Source organism: Euleptes europaea, chromosome 6, assembly GCF_029931775.1.
Source record: "Euleptes europaea isolate rEulEur1 chromosome 6, rEulEur1.hap1, whole genome shotgun sequence".
NCBI classification, from domain to species: domain Eukaryota; kingdom Metazoa; phylum Chordata; class Lepidosauria; order Squamata; family Sphaerodactylidae; genus Euleptes; species Euleptes europaea.
The window spans coordinates 45,059,127-45,082,294 of NC_079317.1; the positions used below are offsets into that span (position 1 = coordinate 45,059,127).

The following is a 23,168-nucleotide window of genomic DNA, read 5'->3' on the forward strand; positions in this document are numbered from 1 at the left end:
GGGACAAAAATCTGATTATGTTGTAAATTCCTTTGTTGTAATTCCACCGAATAAGATACACTAGAGGTGACTGCATATGTTTCAGTAAACACAGCATGGCGAGTGTTTATCATCAATTTACATTTTATCCTTTATTAGGCCAACCAAGAGTCAGTATTCTGGAAGTGAGCTTTCAAGTTATACAGAACACTTCTGGGGAAAATAATTTTAATGAACTAACTAGGTTTCAGTGATCAGAACTTTGAGGTCCATTTTCGCCATTCTCTTAAAAATACCTTTTTAACTATTTTTCTGTTTTGATTATGTTCTGTCTCACTGATCCAGTTGGCTGGGCCACAGTTGCCTCAGATATGCTGAAACCATTCAGTTACCTGTATATTGAAGGAGGAGTCTGTCATTAAGTACTAAATTAGGAGAGTGTCAGTTTTGTAACAAAGGCTGGTTTAAGCATGTGTACAGCTGTGGAGCCCTTTGTTTGCTCATGCACGGCCTTCTTTGTATTATGTGTACAGTGACAAACAAGAAACCTGCACAAGCATCCATTACAAAAGTCAAGCAGTTTGAAGGTTCTGCATCATTTGTGCGAAGGTCACAGTGGATGCTTGAACAACTTCGCCAGGTTAATGGTATAGAACCTCATAGGGTGAGTGTAATTATACCTTTTGGGGGGTGGGGGTGTTACATTTGTTCCTCATTCCTGTGGTGCATGATCAATTATGGTTAGCTTTAATCTTATCTCCTTGCAAATACTCTTGTTTCTGGGTTATGAAAAAAGGCCACCGTTTAATTTTTCTACACAAGTAATTATATAAATACTTCAAAATGCCACCTTTAGTTTCTCTGTATCCAAAATGCCTGCTCCAGTTTTTCAATATACTTCTATTTTTCTAGATTTCATTGATCTATCTTTAATTTTGCTTTATAAAAAAACAACCTCCCATCTCAGTTATCAGTTTTTTTAAGGGACTTTATTTTCATTGACTGGTTACTAGTAGCTTCCTATTTTGTATCAACTAGCGCTAGTACTTTCTCCGTATTATATTTTGGAATGTAATGCCCAGTGCAAGAAATTTCCCAGCTCAAGTGTTTGTCATTATCATAATAGAACAGGTACCATCCAGAACCCTTGAAGATGTACATTATTTTTCCAGTTCTCCCGACGTGCACATGCGCTTGGAAGACAGTCTGGTTTAAGATGTTTATAGGTTGCTCCACTTGAAGTTTTCCATACTGGAAACACAGCTACAGTGAGGGGGAAAAGTATTTGATCCCCTGCTGAATTTGCCCATTTGCCCTCTGACGAAGAAATGACCAGTCCATAATTTTAATGGTAGGTTTATTGTAGCTGTGAGAAACAGAATAACAACAGGAAAAACCCCAGAAACCCAGAAGACAAAAGTCAGAGATTGATGTGCATTATGATGAGTGAAATAAGTATTTGATCCCTTTGCAAAAGATGACTTAGTACTTGGTAGCAAAACCCTTGTTGGCAATTACAGAGGTCAGACATTTCGTTTAGGTGGCCACCAGGTTTGCACACATCTCAGGAGGTATTTTGTCCCACTCCTTTTTGCAGATCCTCTCCAAGTCAGTAAGATTTCGAGGCTGATGTGTAGCTACTCGAACCTTCAGCTCCCTCCACAGATTTTCGATGAGATTAAGGTCTGGAGACTGGCTAGGCCACTCCAGGACCTTAATGTGCTTCTTCTTGAGCCACTCCTTTGTTGCCTTGGCCGTGTGTTTTGGGTCATTGTCATGCTAGAATACCCATCCTCAACCCATTTTCAATGCCCTGGCTGAGGGAAGGAGGTGCTCACCCAAGATTTGACGATACAGGGTCCCGTCCATCATCCCTTCGATGCGGTGAAGGTGTCCTGTCCCCTTAGCAGAAAAACACCCCCAAAGCATAATATGTCCCCCTCCATGTTTGACGGTGGGTATGGTGTTCTTGGGGTCGTAGGCAGCATTCCTCCTCCTCCAAACACGGCGAGTTGAGTTGATGCCAAAGAGCTCGATTTTGGTCTCATCTGACCACAACACTTTCACCCAGTTCTCCTCTGGGTCATTCAGATGTGCATTGGCAAACTGCAGACAGGCCTGTACATGTGCTGTCTTGAGCAAGGGGATCTTGCGGGCTCTGCAAGATCTCAGTCCTTCACGGCGTAGTGTGTTACCAACTGTTTTCATGGTGACTATGGTCCCAGCTGCCCTGAGATCATTGACAAGTTCCCCCCGCGTAGTTCTGGGCTGCTTCATCACCGTTCTCATGATCATTGCAACTCCACGAGATGAGATCTTGCATGGAGCCCCAGAGCGAGGGAGGTTGACAGTTAGGGTTAGGGTGTCACCTTCTCACCAAGCTGCTTGGCAATAGTCTTGTAGCCCAGTCCAGCCTTGTGCAGGTCTACAGTCTTGTCCCTGACATCCTTGGACAGCTCTTTGGTCTTGGTCATGGTGGCTAGTTTGGAATCTGATGGATTGATTGCTTCTGTCGACAGCAGAACCCTAACCCTAATCTGGCTGGTTGATAGGGGATCAAATACTTATTTCACTCATTATAATGCACATCAATGTCTGACTTTTGGTTTCTGGGGGTTTTCCTGTTGTTATTCTGTCTCTCACAGCTACAATAGACCTACCATTAAAATTATGGACTGGTCATTTCTTCGTCAGAGGGCAAACAGGCAAATTCAGCAGGGGATCAAATACTTTTTTCCCTCACTGTACCTGTCAAAAGTAATGATGTCTACCCTAGGGGTGTCACGAATTTCTCAGTGACCTTGTTTAGCAAACGGCAGACAAACTTGTTTAATGTTCCCGATCAAACTGTGAGCCAATCTGGGAGATGTTCAGATTGCACTGAGCATCTCTAATAGCTACTGAACATGTTTGCAGCTGCCTGTTGGTGAGAAGCTGACTCGCAGCTGATCAGGGAATCAGGCTACTTCTTATCCACCCCACCCCTTCAGCGAAACAGCTAAAGAGTGAAGTTGCAAAAATGAACTCTTCCCTCCTGACCAAGCTGGGCAGGGGCAGATGCAATGCTTTGAATCTTGCGTTGCAAAAGGGAGAATACATTTCTCCCCATACCCCAAACAGCTGGAGGACTAGAAATGTGAAGGCATGAAAAAATGGGCAAATTCAGAAAAAAATGTTGATTTTTTTCCAAAAGGACTTCTTTCAAATTTTGTGGCTGAAAAAAATTGGGGGACTTGGGATAGCACAGAAAAAAGAACTTTGAAATGTTTTATTTAAGAGTGAGTAAAATGCTTCTTAAGACAATGTTTTTCACACTCAAAATGTATAGCATGAAAAAAGTCTGAGGACTTTTTCAATTGGGAAATTTTGGAGGGTACTGAAAAGCCTCCTATGAAATACACTTTCCAAGTGTACAGCATGAAAAAGACTGAGGATTTTCTTAATTTTAATGTTGTAGATATATACAGCATTTTCCAGAGGAGAAGTTAGTTGGGCTTGTGATCATTCTCCCCCCCCCCCCCTCAACTTGCTGCATTTCAGCAAGTCTGGGAGACAGCACTTTCTAGAATGAAAGATTTTTTAAAAAACCTGACTTCCAGTTGATCAGCTGGGAGTTGGCTCCATGTTGTCCTCTCCCCCTCCCCTGAAAAAAACCTTTGCTGAGTGCACATCCAAAATTTTAACTCGAGAAATGAAAAGCAGACTCCCAGCTGATTCCTCATCAGCTGGAGGTCAGCTTCTGATTGCTGTAAGTACCCCGTTCCTGTAAATACACACAAACAGGTTGTGAACAGCCAAACAACACATGAGTTAATTAGCTGCCTAATAACCACTGGTGGACTTGAAGTGATCTGAACTAGCAGGTCATCCCTTGACTGACCAGATCTCTACAAAGATTTAATACACCCTCCCAGAATCCAGTAAGAGTAGCACACACTGATGTCATTCTTATGGTACAGATAGGACCTTCTTTCTGCTTACAGGTCCGGCAACTGACATTGTGTATGTCATTGTGACTTGACTAATGCCTATTTCAGAGTTTAATGGCCCCGGTGAGTCCCCCACTCCCAGATCTGCTGCTGAATTTCAGTAATTTCTGGAGTTCGTTGGCCACTCTAGTTACAAACCGAATGAAAGTCACTAAAAATTTTAAACTAATGGGAGTTTGGTATAGAAATAATGAATTTACAGAATATTTTAACATTTGCTTTTTTGTGAATTTTTTGCTGATAGCACAGCTTTATAAGGTTAAAGTAACTGTATTATTATTCTTTCTAGGATTCCCCAGAATTTGATTTATTATTTGAAAATGCTTTTGACCAATGGGTAGCAAGTACAGCCTCGGAAAAATGTACATTCTTTCAAATTCTCCATCACACCTGTCAGCGGTACCTCACAGACAAAAAGCCAGAATTTATCAATTGCCAGTCTAAAATTATTGGAGGTAAGTGATATGCACTTTGAATGTATGGTTCAAAATAATACATAAATAAATCATTTGAAGGCTCTGAATTACTTTGTTTAAAAATTTTGACCTGTCTGCACTAAAGTAAAGCTGTGCTGATTCATATCAAGCAACTAAAAATTGTATCTATTCCCAAGGTCAACTGGAAACCTTGAATCCATATGTCCCAAAAGAGGCATTCACAGCCATTGTTGCCGTGGATTGATTTGCTCCAGTCCAGATTCAAATAAAGCTTGAGGCCGGACCAGCCAGCCAATAGAGGGAGCAGCAGGCAGAGGTTATTTATTTGTTGCATCACTTGCATTTTGCTGCCTGCTGCTGACCCACCCACCCTAGAATATCATGGCATTAGCCAGTCACCATTTGGGGCCAAGCAGGAATTCTGGGGGCTTTTCCCTTATTGGCAAAGGGGGACAGAGACTTTTTTCGCCTGCTTCATGCTGTTAAGGTTGGTGTTAATTATAATGATAAGGTATGAGTAGTGATGATAATAATTAGGCCTGGACAGTTTAGGCCATAACTCGTTTAGCAGGGATCGGACAAGTTGCTTGGGTTAGGCAGGGATAAGTGGCGAGCACTCTGAGACATCGGGCAAGATAGAGGGTGCGTCCTGATCAGACCCTCATTGGCTTTCTGGCAGGCTGGGCGCTTGTGAAGGAGCGGCCCTTTCATGCTGAGCAACAGCTCTTCAAACCTTGTAGCAGCTTTCTGGTGCACCAGGGTAGGGGGCTGGGACTGGGCTCTCAGTGCTTTAAGTGCGGGCTAGGGTAAAGAAAGCCAGCGGTAGTTTCTGGCCAAGTTTAGAGCCAGAGTGGATTTTCCAAAAGAGGCAGTCATTGGATAGGCTGCCTAGTGCAGTCTGCCCTCAAAGTATGAGCATAATTTAGTTGATAACTCAGATGAGCTGACTTAAATAAACTACTTAAACCCAGGAAGTTATCTTGATTCTTTATTTGGGGTACTGGGGCGATTCTGTGTTGTTATCCCCACTCCCTCTTGATGCAAGCTGTAGTTTACCTTGGCAGAAATGTTTCCTGTATAATCTCTTATTTCCTGGGTTTGATCTGCCATTCTTTAGTCAGTGCATAGGTGTTCTACTTAAGAAAGGCCCTGCTGGATCAGACCAAGGCCCATCAAGTCCAGCAGTCTGTTCACACAGTGGCCAACCAGGTGCCTCTAGGAAGCCACTAACAAGACGAGTGCAGCAGCACCATCCTGCCTGTGTTCCACCACACTCAAAATAATAGGCATGCTCCTCTGATACTAGAGAAAATAGGTATGCAGCATGACTAATATCCATTCTAACAGCCATGAACACCCCTCTCCTCCATGAATATGTCCATTCCCCTCTTAAAGCCCTCCAAGGTGGCAGCCATCACCACATCCTGGGGCAGGGAGTTCCACAATTTAACTATGTGTTGTGTGAAAAAATACTTCCTTTTATCTGTTTTGAATCTCTCACCCTCCAGCTTTAGCAGATGACCCCGTGTTCTTGTATTATGGGAGAGGGAGAAAAACCTCTCCCTGTCCACTCTCTCCAAACCATGCATAATTTTATAGACCTCTATCATGTCTCCCCTCAGCCGCCTTCTTTCCAAGCTAAACAGCCCTAAGTGTCTTAACCGCTCCCCATAGGACAGTTGCTCTACTTCTAGTTAGGGCTGTTGAAAAAAAATTCGGCAAAATTTGGCCCGTTTTTATTCAGGAAATGCCGAAGTCCTAACTCCCCAGCTTCGGGTCCATGCAATTCGGCATGAGTTCGGGGAAAAATTCGGCCGAATAAAGCCATTAGAAACACAATAGCGCCTTTCCGCGGCTCTGGGGGGGGGATTTTTGGGGGTAGAGGTTCAAACTTTCAGCGTAGCTTGAGGGGACCCTTCTTGCAAGAACCCCCACGTTTTGCGGAGATTGGGTCGGGGGGGCTGAGATTTGGGCTCCAAAAGGGGTCCCCCCTCCTTAATGTGCATCTCTGACAATGGGGGTTTGCAATTAGCAGAGCTTGCCGCTCACTCCAGAAGCTCCCAGCCCCGACAAACAGCTGAGCTGGGGGGAGCAAGGGCGGGGAAGGTGCGAAGAAGTTTGCAAACCATGCCAAGCAACACGTTTGCAACCATGCAAACCATGCAAAGCAAAACGTGACGTCTGGGAGTTTGCAAACCATGGAAAGGGACAGAGGCACGCTAGCTAAGCATAAGGAGCAGGAGGGGGTGGAATTTCCCCTTTTGCATCGGACTCAGGACCAGGCAAATGCATTCTTTAAGTCACAATTTGAAAACCAGTTTTGAGCAAGCATCAAAATAGACCTAACCGATCTTATGAATGAGGGAAAACCTGAGGACACACAACTGAAGCCCCCCCCACCTCAAACCAGGGAGAGAGAGACTCAAGGGGGCACACACACCTCAGGCAGAACGGGTGAAAGCCCCCTTTGGCTTCCCACCCACCCACAGAAACTGCTCCCTCCCCACACACACACACACACACACACGAAAAAATTATAGAGAAAAGCCTCAAAATGGGTCTTACTGTGGATGTCTTCTGTTCCATCTTCTTCGCACCTGCCCTGCCCTTGCTCCCCGCAGCTCAGCTGTTTGTCGGGGCTGGGAGCTTTGGGCGCAGGAGGCAAGCTTCTAATTGCAACCCCCCATTGTCAGAGATGCACATTAAGGGTGGGGGAACCCCTTCCCAGCCCCATATTTCAACCCACCCTGATCCAATCTTTACTAAACTTGGGGGTTCTTGCAAGAAGGGTCCTCTGAAGCTATGCTGAAAGTTTGGGGGCTCTACCCCAAAAAATGCACCCCCTGCAGCCACGAAATGGCTCGAATGTGCGCACACACATACCCCAAGGGGGATCTCTCTCACACACAAACAGATACTCTCTTTCTCTCCCCGGGCCATGCAGCAGCTGGGCTCATGCACTCACTCACAACTGATTGGCCAGAAGAAGATCCAGCTTGGCCACCCATTGGCCGCGGGAGAATGCTACTTACTAACTGACGGTTATTCTGCTGCGCTGAACCCCGAATTTGCCAAATTTATTCTCCGAACACCCCGAACTCGCTGAATTCGGCTCCCCGTTTTCCCGCCTTTTTTGAGTTCGGTTCCATCCGAACTAAAAATTGCTGAATCGGGAAATTCGGCCTTTTTGTTGTTGTTCGGGATGAACCGAATCGACAGCCCTACTTCTAGTTGGTGTACCACTTCTTCCAGATATTCATTTAGAAGCCTGAGAATGAAAATCTTTTCCCTACTGATTTTGTTCTTTCCCATTTAGCAAGCATTGATTTGTTTGCAGTGTTTCTTAAGAGCTAAATTAGAATGGCTGCTGAACAATAGTCACTTCCATTTATGTAGTGCTTCTGTCATGCAAAAATATCTCCATATTTGTTCCAGTATTACTAATGTCAGTAAAGTGTGTGAGTGTATGTGTGCACATTGTTGTTTCATGTAACAGAAATCTTTGTGCGGCTGTCAAAATATTTGATGTATCTGCTCCAATATCTTGTAATTTACCATAAAATGTGTTGCTTAGATATGTTTGCTTGCTTGTTTATTTATTTATTTATTTATTTAACATTATTTATAGTCCTCCTTTCTCACAGGGACTCAAGGTGTATTATACATAGTGAGTCAGTACAATCGACAAAACGAGACATTCAGTTACCAATGCATTAGGATTTTAGAAATCTGGAACCACCAGAAAGAACTGAAGTATAGCCATAAGTATTCACATGACACATTAAGTGGTACAGAAATTACATAAATAGGATCCTACTTAGAGTAAGCAGAGCAATATAGACTACAGACCCTCAATAATTTATCCAAGCAGGTTTGTAAAACAATTTTGTACTGTGCAACCCTATTACTTGCTCAGAAAAGCCCTCTTGAATTGTTCAGTTTTGCATAGTTTTGGAAAGTCAGGAGAGTGGGAGCTTTCCTGACCTCCTTGGGCAAATTGTTCCACGAGGTAGGGGCCACAGAGAAAGCACATGTACGGGCAGTTGTTGATTTTGCCCATTTGTAGGCTGGCACCTGCAGAAGCCTAATTGAATCGGTCATTCAAGCCTAGAAGACAAAATATTAGGGCTGATACATCTATGCTGGCTGTATTCTGCTGGATGCAGTTTACTCTTAGTTCACTGGCTCCTGGTCTCCAAAGATATGAGATCCCCACTTTTCGCCAGTGTCTTACCAAAGAGAAACTGAAATGCTGTAGATAGTACTATATATTTTCATTATTCTTTTAAAAGATATCAGCAGCAAAAATACCTTTTAATATAGCAGGGATATTATCAGGAAGGATATTATCACAGGATATTATCAGGAAGATTTGAAAGTGATGGTACTGTGGCTAGTTGCTGTGAATCATAAAGCAGTGAAAGGGACTGGTGAGATGGGAATGGTAGTGTGATAGGAAGCTTTATATTGGTTGTTGGGGGTGTTTGCATTTATTGATTCTCTGAACCCGTTCAGTAGATTTCAAATGTGATGGGCATGAACTTGGTTTGTTGACTCCCTCTTCCCCTCACACACAGAACATGATCAAAGCTTCCTGAAGCACTGGATGTTATGGCAAATTGGAGCTTAAGGCTTCCCTAACCAGGAAGCTTATAATCATGCGCTTTACACAAGTACAACAACAAGTCAGGTTTGTGCCCATCACAAACAAATGTTTGTACATTGTGTGAATTGTATACATTGTAAAAAAGCAACAAAAACCCCCAATGTTTATTATACTATGCTACATGCTTTGAAGAAACCGATACAGAATGTAGAACAGAACTGGATTTGTCAGGAGGATTTGAATGAAGACAATATCAAAGCTAAAAAAACAACAGTTATTCTTTGTTATTCAAGTTGCCCTCCAGGATGTCCTGGATAAACATAATTGTGATGGGGTCAGAGCTAGCAAAACAGCTATTATGTGCCCAGCAATGGCTCCCTTCCTTATTGTTAAAAGGTGGTGTATGATGTGAGAGAACTGTGACTGGAAGGTTGAGGCTAACACGTACGCTTCTCAAGGCCAATAAGAAATCTGGAAGAACAGTAAAACTAGACGCCAATTTACTTCTGCATGCTAACTATCTACCGAAAACTGCTTTTGCAAATTGGGATTCTGACAGAGAAAGCCATGTGAGATGCTGAAAATAGCTTTTATTTCAGAAGGTTGACATGAGCCTATTGTGTGATTATTATTTTTAAAGGCCTCACAATGTGATCAGGATCTTTCTTTTCCTCCATAATGTTTTTTCTAATCCCACCAGTGAATCATTAAGTATTAATTGACTTAGTTGAAATAGGTGCCAACAGAAATTCAGGATTTCATGTTCTTTTTATATTGTGAGGTCATAGCTATTATAAATTACTTTTAGCCTTAACAGTTTCATTTCCTTCTAATTTAAAACAAAAGCTGTGTTTTTATTATAGTGAGTAAAAGCCTGGCATTTGTAAGACCCATTAGATTACAAAAAGTGTCCAGTACAGTGCTCCAGATAACTTTTTAGAAGTGTATATTCTAGAAGGCATCCTCACACGATGTGCACATCAGCTATATTGTTTTGAAATTCAGATGGAGAGATGAGACTGGTCATTTGATGAGCCTATGAGACTTAATGGATACAATTCTGGAAACCATCCCAGTGCATTCTTTAACTTAGTAAGCAGGTTTGCAAAAGTCACCATTTTACAGTGAGGGGAAAAAATATTTGATCCCCTGCTGAATTTGCCCGTTTGCCCTCTGACGAAGAAATGACCAGTCCATAATTTTAATGGTAGGTCTATTGTAGCTGTGAGAGACAGAATAACAACAGGAAAACCCCCAAAAACCCAGAAGACAAAAGTCAGAGATTGATGTGCATTATAATGAGTGAAATAAGTATTTGATTACTTTGCAAAAGATGACTTAGGACTTGGTGGCAAAACCCTTGTTGGCAATTACAGAGGTCAGACATCTCTTGTAGGTGGCCACCAGGTTTGCACACATCTCAGGAGGTATTTTGTCCCACTCCTCTTTGCAGATCCTCTCCAAGTCAGTAAGATTTTGAGGCTGATGTGTAGCTACTCGAACCTTCAGCTCCCTCCACAGATTTTCGATGGGATTAAGGTCTGGAGACTGGCTAGGCCACTCCAGGACCTTAATGTGCTTCTTCTTGAGCCACTCCTTTGTTGCCTTGGCCGTGTGTTTTGGGTCATTGTCATGCTGGAATACCCATCCTCGACCCCTTTTCAATGCCCTGGCTGAGGGAAGGAGGTGCTCACCCAAGATTTGACGATACATGGTCCCGTCCATCGTCCCTTCAACACAGTGAAGGTGTCCTGTCCCCTTAGCAGAAAAACACCCCCAAAGCATAATATGTCCCCCTCCATGTTTGACGGTGGGTATGGTGTTCTTGGAGTCGTAGGCAGCATTCCTCCTCCTCCAAACACGGCGAGTTGAGTTGATGCCAAAGAGCTCGATTTTGGTCTCATCTGACCACAACACTTTCACCCAGTTCTCCTCTGGGTCATTCAGATGTGCATTGGCAAACTGCAGACGGGCCTGTACATTGCTGTCTTGAGCAAGAGGACCTTGCGGGCTCTGCAAGATCTCAGTCCTTCACGGCGTGGTGTGTTACCAATTGTTTTCATGGTGACTATGGTCCCAGCTGCCCTGAGATCATTGACAAGTTCCCTCCGTGTAGTTCTGGGCTGCTTCATCACCGTTCTCATGATCATTGCAACTCCACAAGATGAGATCTTGCATGGAGCCCCAGAGCGAGGGAGGTTGACAGTTAGGGTTAGGTGTCACCTTGGTGTCACCTTCTCACCAAGCTGCTTGGCAATAGTCTTGTAGCCCAGTCCAGCCTTGTGCAGGTCTACAATCTTATCCCTGACATCCTTGGACAGCTCTTTGGTCTTGGTCATGGTGGCTAGTTGGGAATCTGATGGATTGATTGCTTCTGTCAACAGCAGAACCCTAACCCTAATCTGGCTGGTTGATAGGGGATCAAATACTTATTTCACTCATTATAATACACATCAATCTCTGACTTTTGTCTTCTGGGTTTCTGGGGGTTTTCCTGTTGTTGTTCTGTCTCTCACAGCTACAATAAACCTATCATTAAAATTATGGACTGGTCATTTCTTCGTCAGAGGGCAAATGGGCAAATTTAGCAGGGGATCAAATACTTTTTTCCCTCACTGTAATCTCTAACTCACCATTTTTAACATGGTTGTTGTGCCTGTTGTAAAACACTTGACAAAAATGCTTATCTAAACAAACTGTCTCTTATCGATTCTTGTAGGCTATCCGGGCTGTGTGACCGTGGTCTTGGTATTTTCTTTCCTGACGTTTCGCCAGCAGCTGTGGCAGGCATCTTCAGAGGAGTAACACTGAGAGACACTGTCCTTCAGTGTTACTCCTCTGAAGATGCCTGCCACAGCTGCTGGCGAAACGTCAGGAAAGAAAATACCAAGACCACGGTCACACAGTCCGGATAGCCTACAAGTACCGATAAACTCTGACCGTGAAAGCCTTCGACAATAAACTGTCTCTTAAATTGTAACCATTGCAACAGCAGTCATGGCTGAGGCATCTTTCTTGGGCGATATGTCCAAGAATTACGGGTTGTGGTAATCAACTCCTAAAGGAAGTTTTGTGGTTTTTGAATTGATAGTGGCAAACTACACACTCCTGTAGTAACTGTTTTCTTCAGCCAGGAGCAAGGTTTTCTACATGCTACTGAGCAACCCTTGGCATTAATCAAGGAACATCTGCTTGGAGCACGTTAGTTATCAGAGAATGTGTGGGTTTATGTGGACTCAAGCATGGATTAATCTTTAAATAAAAGACCAAGATTGTTTTTAAACCATTGCTGCTGATAGTCAAGAAAACATTTCAGCATGCTTTCACCATGGTGAACTTTATTCTCCTTTAGTACGTTTTAGCCCGACCTTCCTCAAAGGAGCTCAGGGCAGTGCACATGGTTTGCTGTTTCTCCATTTTATCCTCACAACAATCCTGTGAAGCAGGTCAGGCTGAGAGTGTGTGACTTGCCCAAGGTCACCCAGTAAGTTTCATAGTGAGCAGGGTTTGAACCTGGGTAATCCTGCCGTGGATACTTTTAACCACTACACCACAGAGGCTCTCTAGACTTTCAAGTTTAGAATAGTTTTCACGTCACATGAAAAACATGCCAGAGGAATATACTACAAAACAGAGCTTAAAATTTTGATGTTTATGAATCCATGTAGCATTTGTTTGAAATTAAAGTTGCAGTGTTGCAGCTTATCAAGAAGATATGGTTATTGGAAATGTCACTGTGAAATTAATAACACATTGATAATTCTTGGATTAATATGCTTAATATGGATTAATATGGATCACTGCAGAAGCTTCTGCTTTCAGTCTTGTTGGTGCTGTCTCGCATATTCCTTGCTTTTGCTCCATATGCCTGTTCAAACCATGTATCTCGCCCAACTCATAACTGAAACACTGCTGTTGCAGTATCTGATTCCATTTCAGCTACTAGTTGTCATTTAATTATTCCCAGCTGAGCACATTCATGCAGCCATTTTTAACTCTTAAGCACATACACACAAAAGCTGCTGCTTCTGCACATTTTAGAAAGAAATATTTTTGCAGCTACATTTAACATTATAGCAAGGGAGACTGTGAATCTTCATTAAGTTCTTAAGCCATGGACAAATACAGAATTTGGACCATTCTGGCTGACAGCAAGTTAGACTGGTGTACTTAGTTATTTTGCATTACTTCTCTCCAAAGGAGTCTCATGATCTGCGCAACCAGAGTTATGTTATAGAAAGATACTACAGTTAATTTGGAGAAATGCTTATGAAAGTATAAACGGTAAGCAAGGGTCTCCTTTTTCCAGTATTTTCATCCGTGACTCACCACCAGCAATGGGTGGGGTGTAAAAGTGCCCTTCCACTCACAGATTCCTTCTATGAGCAGAAAAATACCTTTGAATACAACATAGTGTTTTTGAATACCATAGGATCCTGTAAGCTGATATTGTAACTAGGAGAACATCAGCACCACTGGTAAGTTTTCCCTCTCACAGAGCAGAAGAAGATGCCTTGGGTAGTCTCAGTAAAAAAATAATCTATTCTGATATGGCAATCTTCAGACTTGGAAACACCCCCATTAAAATTTGTAAAACAAGTCAAGAGCTCTTTATTTTTAAAAACTGATTCTGTTGCTTTGGAGAACTTCTTGTTAACCTTGAAATGGCCTCTGGATTGTGCGAACAAATCTTAAGACTGAGGGGAGTTCAGTGGTTACTGACTTGACATAATGCATGCCAACAAGCCCTAAGCTTGTCCTTTTCTTCAAACATGATGGGAAATGATGAAAGTTTCATGTACTGAAGACCACTGCAGCAGTGTTCTCTTCGCTGATCTGTAGTTTATCAGAATCTACTGAACATGGGAAGCCGCCTTATACTGAATCAGACCCTTGGTCCATTGAAGTCAGTATTATCTACTCAGACTGGCAGCTGCTCTCCAGGGTATCAGGCAGAGGTCTTTCATATCACCTACTGCCAGATACTCTAACTGGAGATGCTGGGGACTTGACCCTGGAACCTTGAACCTGCAAGCCAAGCAGATGCTCTAGCACTGATCCACAGCCCCTTCCCATACTTACCATCTTGTCATGATGGTACAAATAAAACTCAATACAAAATATTTAAATTAATAACTATAAACAGAGAAAATGTTATTTTCAGAAGTATTCTTCCCAATGCTGAAAGTATGATCATTGTCTTGTGGGGGGGAGTTGTTTGTTTATTTAGCCAGTTTTACAGCTTCTGTCGGTTATAATCTCTGTCCAAAATAGGCTACTTCAACCACTGTTGCCAGATCACTGGGACCCATGTAGGACAGCATCAGGTCTTGGTTGAGAGTTAATATATTTTCCTTATTTGATGCTGGCTGGTTCATTTCCCCCACCCCTTTTCAAATGCACTTTGAAGAAGTGCCTGTTAGCACTTATATTCTTTCAGTAAAGCCAACATGCAAGTTCCTGTAGAACAGAGCTGCTGACACCTACAGGCAAACACTAGAATAGCACAAGACTGTAAAAGGAGGAGGATGGAAGGAATGGGAGCAAAGGACCTAAAGGATGACCTGGGGATTCTTCAATGGATAGCATGCTCTGCTCCCTGTCTCAAGCAATCAGTTTGCCAAATTAATTAAAAGGATTCACTGGCTGAGCTGCTGAGTTTTTTTTTTTAAAAAAAAATAACCATAATTTTTTCTTCTGTAACCATATTTCCTGAACAGGTAGCTGGAGTTACTAATGGATTATCCGATTTTGACTACTTGGAGAGCACTCTGCTACTAAGATAGTTGAAATGAGTCATTTGCTTTTCTCCAGCCAAGTACTAGTTCAGATGAGCAAGGTGTTCTATAAATAATCCACATGGCGATGTCAGTAGTAGGTATGCTTGAACTCCTGTGAGTTTGGATCACTTCATAATCACCAGGTGCAGATTTGTCACTGATTTATTGATCAGATCAGCTAATCAGCAAGCTGTTCCCCAGAGTTCATAACTGCACTTACATACACTTTGCTTTCAAGCATGCATGTTGTTTCTTACATCTGCTGCACAGATATAATTATTTTCTCTGTAACTCATGTTTAAATTTATTTTTCAAAATGAATGTCTTCCAAAATGAATTAGTTTTAAAGTAGATTCTACCTTTTGTTCTCATTAATGAAGTATGAGTATAGCCAGCCCGCATAATTTTACTCCTTATAATTAAGCTGTTTTGTGTAGGAGCTTAGCATAGAGGTAGCACAGTTACACATAAAACCAGGAATGAATTTGGAAGAACAAGGGAATGGACTTAATTTTGTCTCTGAAAATAGAATGGGTCCCTTCATCTGAGTAGGCCTGCTTAAAGATGGGCTGGGAGGCCAAAACACCCCTGAAAAGATCCTGCTTCTCCCCCCCCCAAAACCCATCTTCCTTGGTTGAGAAAAGGAACCAGCACACCAACCCTCCAATCACTTGGTCATACCACCTCAATTTTGTACTTTTCTACACATAATACTAATAAACTGTGCTAATAAAAGCTGCAGACAGCAGTTCTGTGCCTGCTTATGTGAGAACAACTACCAGGAAAAACATGACAATGAGTCTAATATGGTCTCTACAAGTACAATGAGGATGCAGTCCTTCCTCCTGGGAGTAAGGGCACTGAATAAAAGGGAATTTGCAACTGAGTAGCCCCTTTTAGGGATTGTCTAAGAGGCCAAAATAGCCCTAGAAAAGCACTTATTCCAACCCAAGGAACTGTCATTATAGTCTGGGGGTGGTCATTCAAAACCTTGGGGACTGAGAGTGCAGTCCTAAGCAGGTTGACTGAGAAATAAGGCCCATTTTATTTAATGAGGCTTACTCCTTGGAAAGAGAACTGCAGGTCATCCTACTTTCAGGCGCTGTGTTTGACCCATTCCCTTGGTTTTTGTAATCCATTCTTTGATTTATTTGCACCTTTGCAGTGGGGGGAGCAGGTCAGTTGTCTTCAGTTGCTAATGCTGCTTATGGTCACAAGTTCACAAGGAAATGGGGTTGTTTGCCACCCTAATGAACTAATTCCAAAATAGAGCTTCTCAGTAGATTTGCTACCTTTGATTATGGTAAATTCATGGTGAACTCATTTATGGCAAAGATGACGGCATCACTTGTCAGTAATTCTCTGGGCTATTTTGGATAATTAGATTGAGCTAAGGAATAAAAAGCTATCCAGGTTTAAATTCAGAGAAACTTTTATAAGCCAAGGTTTGTTCATATGTTTAGGGGGGGAAATATGTTTGGGCGGGGAGAGAACATACTATTACCACTAAAAGTACCCCTACAAAGTATGCTTGCGCTACTTGTTTTGAATCAATACAGAATGCATACGTGAATTTTAAGAGTTCAGTCTCTCTGCCTATTGAAAGAAAGTAATTGCAGCTTACCCTTGTATAAGCTTCTAATAGTGTCTTACTGACACCCGGTCAGCCTGAAGTAAACAAGACACTGGGCCATATCGCTGAAGATCCAGTACAGCATTCTGTGTAACCCAGCATCTTGCTTAAAGAGTTTATAACCCTTGCTGCATATCATATGGCTAGGCGGAAGCTACTCCTGGTGCGTGGCTATTCCATGTCCAGATACAGGGCGGGAAGCAAATATTGGTGAGGCCCAGGCTGCATTCAGATTTTATGAATGAACAAGCCTCAGAAGTTGTTGAGCTCTCACGCTCCCTCCCCTTTCTTGCTTCCCTCAAACATGGCTAGGGAACTGAAGACTTCCTGGTTGCCCTGATCCAGTTGTCTATGAAGATGATCTGGGAGGGTGACCAGTACAGTCTCCATCCCATGGCCAGGTCGGAAGCTGGACTGAAATGAGTCTAAGGTTAGTGTGTCCTCCAGGAAAGCCTGAAGCTGTTCTGCCACCGTTCTCTCAACTACCTTACCCGGAAATGAAGGATTAGATACTGGGTGGTAGTTGGCTAGACAAAGGGATCTAGAGATGGTTTCTTCAAGAGCAGCTTCACACCGCCTCCTTCAGCCTTCCCGGGAAGACCCCTGAAATCAGGGATAAATTGATAATGTCTTCCAGGGGAGCTTGCACTCTCCCCCAAAATCTGGCTTTAACCAGCCAGAAAAGGCACAGGTCAAGGAAAGCAGGTGATTGGTTTCACAGCAGAAAAGATCCTGTCCGCATTGATCTGAGAGAGTCAACTGAGTTGGTCCAAAATAGGACCAGGGGCCTCCAGTTCACTTACTGTATCAAAATTGGTGGGAGGTTGTGGTGGAGCGACAATATTTTGTCTGCAAAATAGCTCACAAAGGCCTCACAGCTAAAAACCGAATCACTACTATTTTGGTAGTCCCCTGAAAGGGATGTGAGAGACCTACTTACCCTAAATAAGTGTGCTGGTTGAGAGCTAGCAGATGCAATGGAGGCTGCATATTAGACTTTCTTCACAGCCTTCACTGCCACTTCATAGGATCTCATAGCTATTCAATAAGATGCTCTTGCAAGTCTGTCACCAAACTTTCTCGAGTCATCTTAGCTCCCATTTTTTCTCTTTTAGTCCTATGGTATACAAAGGGGCTAACTTGGAACGGGGATGAGAGGATGTCGAGGAACGATCCTGTTGATGGCTTCAGCAAGACAATGATGCCAGTTGTCCGTCAGCGCATCTAAGGAACTGCATGGGGGCGGGGGGGGGGGTAATCGGATCCTGCAGAGCATTCTGAAAACCAACTGGATCCATGAATCTCTGCGGGTGAGCATAAATCTGCTCGCCGCCCATGCAGGGCAAAATGGTCCAACCATAGCCCCTCTATCCCTCAAGATCATGCCTATATCCACAAGGCCTGCTTGATGTGTGGGACCTGATAGAACTTGATGAGTGGGACCTGATATATTTTTTCCAAGTTGGATTTGGAGGAATGGGGGAATTGAGATCAAGAATTGTGGTGTACCTGTCTTTGCAGTCAAAGAAAGAGTTGCCTTTAATAGACAATAAATAAATGAGAAAAACCATGACAGTTGGTCTGAGCTTGTGGATTTATTTGGAAATCTCTGTGTGTATATTAGAATGTTTACAGCATGGGATTAGCTGTTTGCTTCAGGGCTAAGCATAATTTTTTGGGACTGCCATGAAAGAGTCCTAGTTTTGTCTGCTTCATACTGTATCAGGGACCTTAAATTTATTTAAATAGACCTGGGGCATTTCCACATGCTTGACTTAACTCTTGTTGTTGTTTTGTTGGCAGTTGATCCACTTGCATTTGAATCAGTTTGGGCACAGTTCTTCTCACATCTGCCCTTCCTCTGCATTTTCACAGTTGTGGAGTCAGGTTATTTTTTTACCCTCGTGTGCCTTAAATAATCAGGATTTTCAAGGGTGGGTCAGCACCCATCAGGGATATCACTGCATACACACCCCTTTAATTTTTTGTGCATGCTTTTATCGCTATAACATTGTAATGATAAATTTAGTAGGTTCCCTGAATTTCACGCTCTCATTTATTTATTTTTAAAGTGAATCTCTAGGCTCTTCCTGCACGAAGATATAAGGGGAAAGGCATAAAAGGTTTTTAGGGGTTAGCCAAGAGGGTTTGTTTGTTTGTCTGTTTTGTTTGTCTTATAGTTTGCTTCTGGTCCAATGTCTGTTTTATGGATAGCTTTTTTTCTGTTTATATCCGGGAGCTTGTCTTAATGGCTTTTGGTTTTTGTATTGCTAATTGGTTATTTTAATTGTAAGCAGCCTTCAATGGGACGCTGAAGACATGGCGTAGAAATCAAAATAAATATTTGTTATAAGTTAGGGAACTATGGCAGAACAATGAAAAAATAATGTAACAGGATATTCAGCCATTCCCACTCTTGAGGGTTCCAATTATAACATGCTGTGATACATAGGATAGGAGCATCTTGGCTTTTCCCTCAAAAACTACTACATAAGTTATGTTTTGGATTTCTAACAGTGCTCTATTTCTTCAGGAAACAGCATACTACATACAGCAGCAGACAGTGTAACCAGTGCAGTACAGAAGGCGAGTCAAGCTTTGAATGAGCGCGGTGAAAGATTAGGTCGAGCAGAAGAAAAAACAGAGGATATGAAGAACAGTGCTCAGCAGTTTGCAGAAACTGCACACAAGGTACCAAATTAAAAAAAAATCTTTACAACTTAAAGAGAAATGTCGAGTGCCATTCTTAATTAAGATAATCTATAAAAAGCAGATTGCTAGAATACTTATAGTGCTAGTATAAAACATTATATTCATGAACTGATTTTGATCTTGTTATGATTCCTCTAATATAAGTGGCCACACATTAACAAGGGCTATATTGGCAAGGTAGCATTGAATAAAAAGCTGGAAAAATATGCATTAGATTTATTTCCTTGGGCATTGTGATCAGCCGGTGAGGTTCTGCTGCTTGATGTAATACAGGATCCTGCAGACACTCGGGACACGTGACAAATCTTTTGGGGCATCATAGTTGCTCTGCTTGAAATGATTTTAAGACCCTAATATTTCTTTCATGGGACCTCTGTTTGAAGCCAAATAACATGAGTACTTTTCCCCCGTCTTCAGTCATGTGTATACTTTTAGAAGAATAAATGCAGCATTAATCAAATGTATACTTTGTAAGCAGTGTCCCAGTTACAAGATGTAATACCACCACAAAAAATTAAGCACTATTCATTATTTAACTTAAGCTATTCTTTATTACTTGTGGCAAATCATTGAAAACATTCTACCAAACACCACTGTGCATATCCGGCTGAGCCTTCCACCGGCATCCCACCAGTGCAAAGCCCCATGCCAGTATCCCAGGGTGTGTTCCCGGGGCGTGCTGGGGGGCGGAGCTGCTAGTAGGCAGCTTCCTGTCCCCTTTCGGCCCAGCACACCAGCGGAAAGAACAGCATTGCTGCACCGGCTTTTTCGCTGGAGCAGCCTTGCTGTTCTCAGTGGGGCAAAATGCGGGGGGAATGTTGTAAAGCATTGATTTTTTGAACAAACATTTATACAAAAATTAAAAAGAAAAGGAGCCAATAGATAACCCTGTTTGACCCCTTTTGTTGAGGGAATTGGATCCATAAGACTTCCAGAGGCTCCCACTCAGACTCTAACTAGGGTTGTGCATATCAATATATCCAAACCAAAAATAAACCTAAAATTAGCCGTTTTGGCAATATTTGGGTTTCAGCTCGACCAAATACCAAAACCTGGGAATCTGCCCGAAGCCAAATAGGCAATTCATGAAAAAGCTAAATAGATATTCGGCTTCTTCAGGTTTCGGCTATTTGCCTTCGCTCAGATGCTCAGCTCTGTGCTTTCTCCCATTTTTCTATCAGTGACTGGTTTTGTTAGGGCCTCAACTTTTGAGGTAGGGGTCATGTAATCAGAGCCAACTTGGTCTGACCAGACTAGTCTAGGGGAGTCATTCTGAACTTCTGAACCTGAAAACCAATGTACAGCTCGGCTCACAAATGCCTGGAGGATAGGGGCAACCCCTTTGAGAGCCCATAAAATTGGACCCCCTTTCCCAAAGTTCACCAAACTTCAGTGACAGTCTAAGGAGAGTCCCTTAGTGACTACTCCAAAAATGCCCCCACAGGAGCTTTGAAAAAAAACACATATATAATGGACCTGATTTTTTTCGCCAGCAAACCCAGAAATAAAGCCGAAATACCCTGTATGGGTACTCAGGTTATTTCGGGCTTACTGGAAAAAAATCGGGCCCAGTAAACCCGAACCTGAAAATTTTTTTGCACGACCCTAACTGTAACAGTATGTTTTGTGTACAATTCCCTTATTAATGTAAAACAAAGGAATATTAATTGTTGACAGGCAAAAATCCTTTAACTAGTTTATTTTTTTAAACTCTATTTATATACCTCACATTTGTGTTTTTTCCTGAAAGAACTGGATTGTGGTACTCTTTTGTGTGGCAAAGCAAAGTAATTATTCTCATGTTCACATTTTGAATACTTTGAAGTGACTTCACAGAGAACCGTCAGCATTGCAGAAGTCAATTATTTTTACATGTTGCCACTTTATATACTGTAAATAAAATATTAATCTGTGAAAAGCCTAAAGTGTAAAATAAATCCTAGTGATGCTGTCCATTAACTTAAAAAATAGCAAATAGATATTTGTACTTCCATGTTTTTTTTATTTAAGGTGACTTTCATAGTCCAGTCAGAAGTGTCTCTTCAAAGAAAATGGTTCAAATGCTATAAAATTTAGACTGATATTGCAGCTAAAGTGTTTTGGCCAGATGCCAAGTTAATTTATGTATGAAAGTTGAGGAGACATGGTGAGAGACACTTGCTGCCACCTCTCAAAAATAAGCTTTGCCTTGTGTCCTAAAATAGCCAGATGATGATAACTTGCCAATGTAAATGAGAGCAGAAATTGGAAGATGCAGCTGTTTGCTCACTGTCTTCCCCCATGCTCAAAAAAATGTCTGAGAACAGGAGGAAGATATACTGTGGAGGGGTTGTTGCTTGCTAGCTAGCTAGCTATCAATCACATTTGTATCCTGCTCTACCTCCTGGGAGCTGAGAACAGTGTAAATGGATCTCTTTTGTTCTGTCCTCATAATGATCCTATGAGTTAGTTTAGTCTGAGAGATAACAAGCAATCTAATGTCACCAGTGAGCTTCATGATACCCTGTTCTCCACAGACGTAGTCAGATACCTCTTCAACTCACCAGCTCTCAGGTTCTGTAATCTGAAGGGGTAACATATGGTCCAAATGTAATTTAGGCATGTTCACAGTCTTAAAAAATTGAACATACAGCAAAACTGAATCGGGAAATTGAATCAACCAAATCACCAATGCCAACTTCTTTTTTCATCTTTATAATTTGTCAGTACTTAAAAATTAGAACTATTATTTTATTATATCCAAACGTGCACTTCTACAACAGGAGGGCACTTTTGGATCCCATCCATTGTTTTCAGACTTCATACTGTGATATTGTTGAGTGGAAGAAATTCTGAAGAATTACTTTATTGATTCTGCTATATTGAGTCCAGTAGCATCTTAGAGACCAACAAGATTTTCGGGGTATAAGCTTTTGAGAGTCAAAGCTTTTGGAAAGCTTATAACCCAACAATCTTGTTGGTCTCTAAGGTGCTACTGGACTTGAATCTAGCAGTTCTGCAGACCAACATGGCTACTCTTTGAAGCTATCTTTATTGATTCTGGTTGAGCTTCAGTACTAATTCCAGATGGGTAGCCACGTTAGTCTGTAGCAGCAGAATAAATTAGGAGTCCAGTGATATCTTACAGACTAATAAAATTTATCCTAGTGTACATTTTAACTGACATTCATTCATAGAATGTGAAAGCAAGTGGACTCCTTCATTTGATATAGATGGGAGAGTCTCTTAATGCAGTGAGTCGTGTAGACTTGATCAGCAACACGATGTGTGTTCAGATTTCACCCTTATAAACACGCTATTCTACCTGTAGTTTTTGATCAAGGTTATAATTGTAAGTAAGTGTCTTGACATATCACTGTTCTTTTCCCCCCAGCTTGCTATGAAGCACAAGTGTTGAAGATGCCTAATACAGATGCCATCCATAGAGGCACTCAAAAGCTAGGTTCATCACTTTTTATTGGAGAAACAGCCTCATTTCTGCTTTTTCCTACAGTCCAACGAAGCCCAACTATTATAATTGAATGTAGGAAATAAGTTACATTCCTACATTTTCTATTGCTAAGCAATTCTGCAATATTGTCAAACTTTTTATTTTATTTAAAATAAGAGGTATTGTTAACATGGCAATTGGACCAAAGGACATAGAGAACTCTGATAATCTGCAGCATCCCACTGTTTTCAGTATTAAGCAGGAAGGAATAAAATTAGCTACAAGAGAAATTAACAAATGAAAATAAAACCTGAGTACTTGTTACATAATTGTCTCGTAGCACAATTTTTGGAGTTATATGACTCATGCCTTCAGATGTTGAGGAAAGCAAAATGGGTTGCCATAAAAAAGGGTCTGACTTCTAATTTCTTCCATTTTTAGTAAGCATATTTTTCACGTGCCATCCGAAATGCAAATCTCAATTTGAGATGTCAACACAACACTTGGGAAACTATTTCTTTTTTACTGTCTGGATTTATTTATTTTTGGACACGCAGTAACATCAGGAATGCACCCGAGATGTTAGGACCTAAGACTGATGG

At 41.9% G+C, this 23,168-nt stretch overlaps 1 protein-coding gene across 2 annotated transcripts in view; it reads left to right on the plus strand.

Moving 5' to 3' along the window:
• The window catches only part of STXBP6 (syntaxin binding protein 6), a 97,598-nt gene extending 74,658 nt beyond the window's left edge, over nt 1-22,940 (plus strand). Inside the window, exons 2-5 of one of the 2 annotated variants that reach the window (XM_056851133.1) lie at nt 513-643; nt 4,258-4,423; nt 18,958-19,115; nt 22,510-22,940. In XM_056851133.1, coding sequence (XP_056707111.1) covers nt 513-643; nt 4,258-4,423; nt 18,958-19,115; nt 22,510-22,533 — 479 coding nt within the window. In that variant the 3' untranslated portion in view covers nt 22,534-22,940. The remainder of the gene's footprint in view (nt 1-512; nt 644-4,257; nt 4,424-18,957; nt 19,116-22,509) is intronic. The other variant, XM_056851134.1, reaches the window with a different exon arrangement.
• The last annotated feature ends 228 nt before the right edge of the window (nt 22,941-23,168 follow it).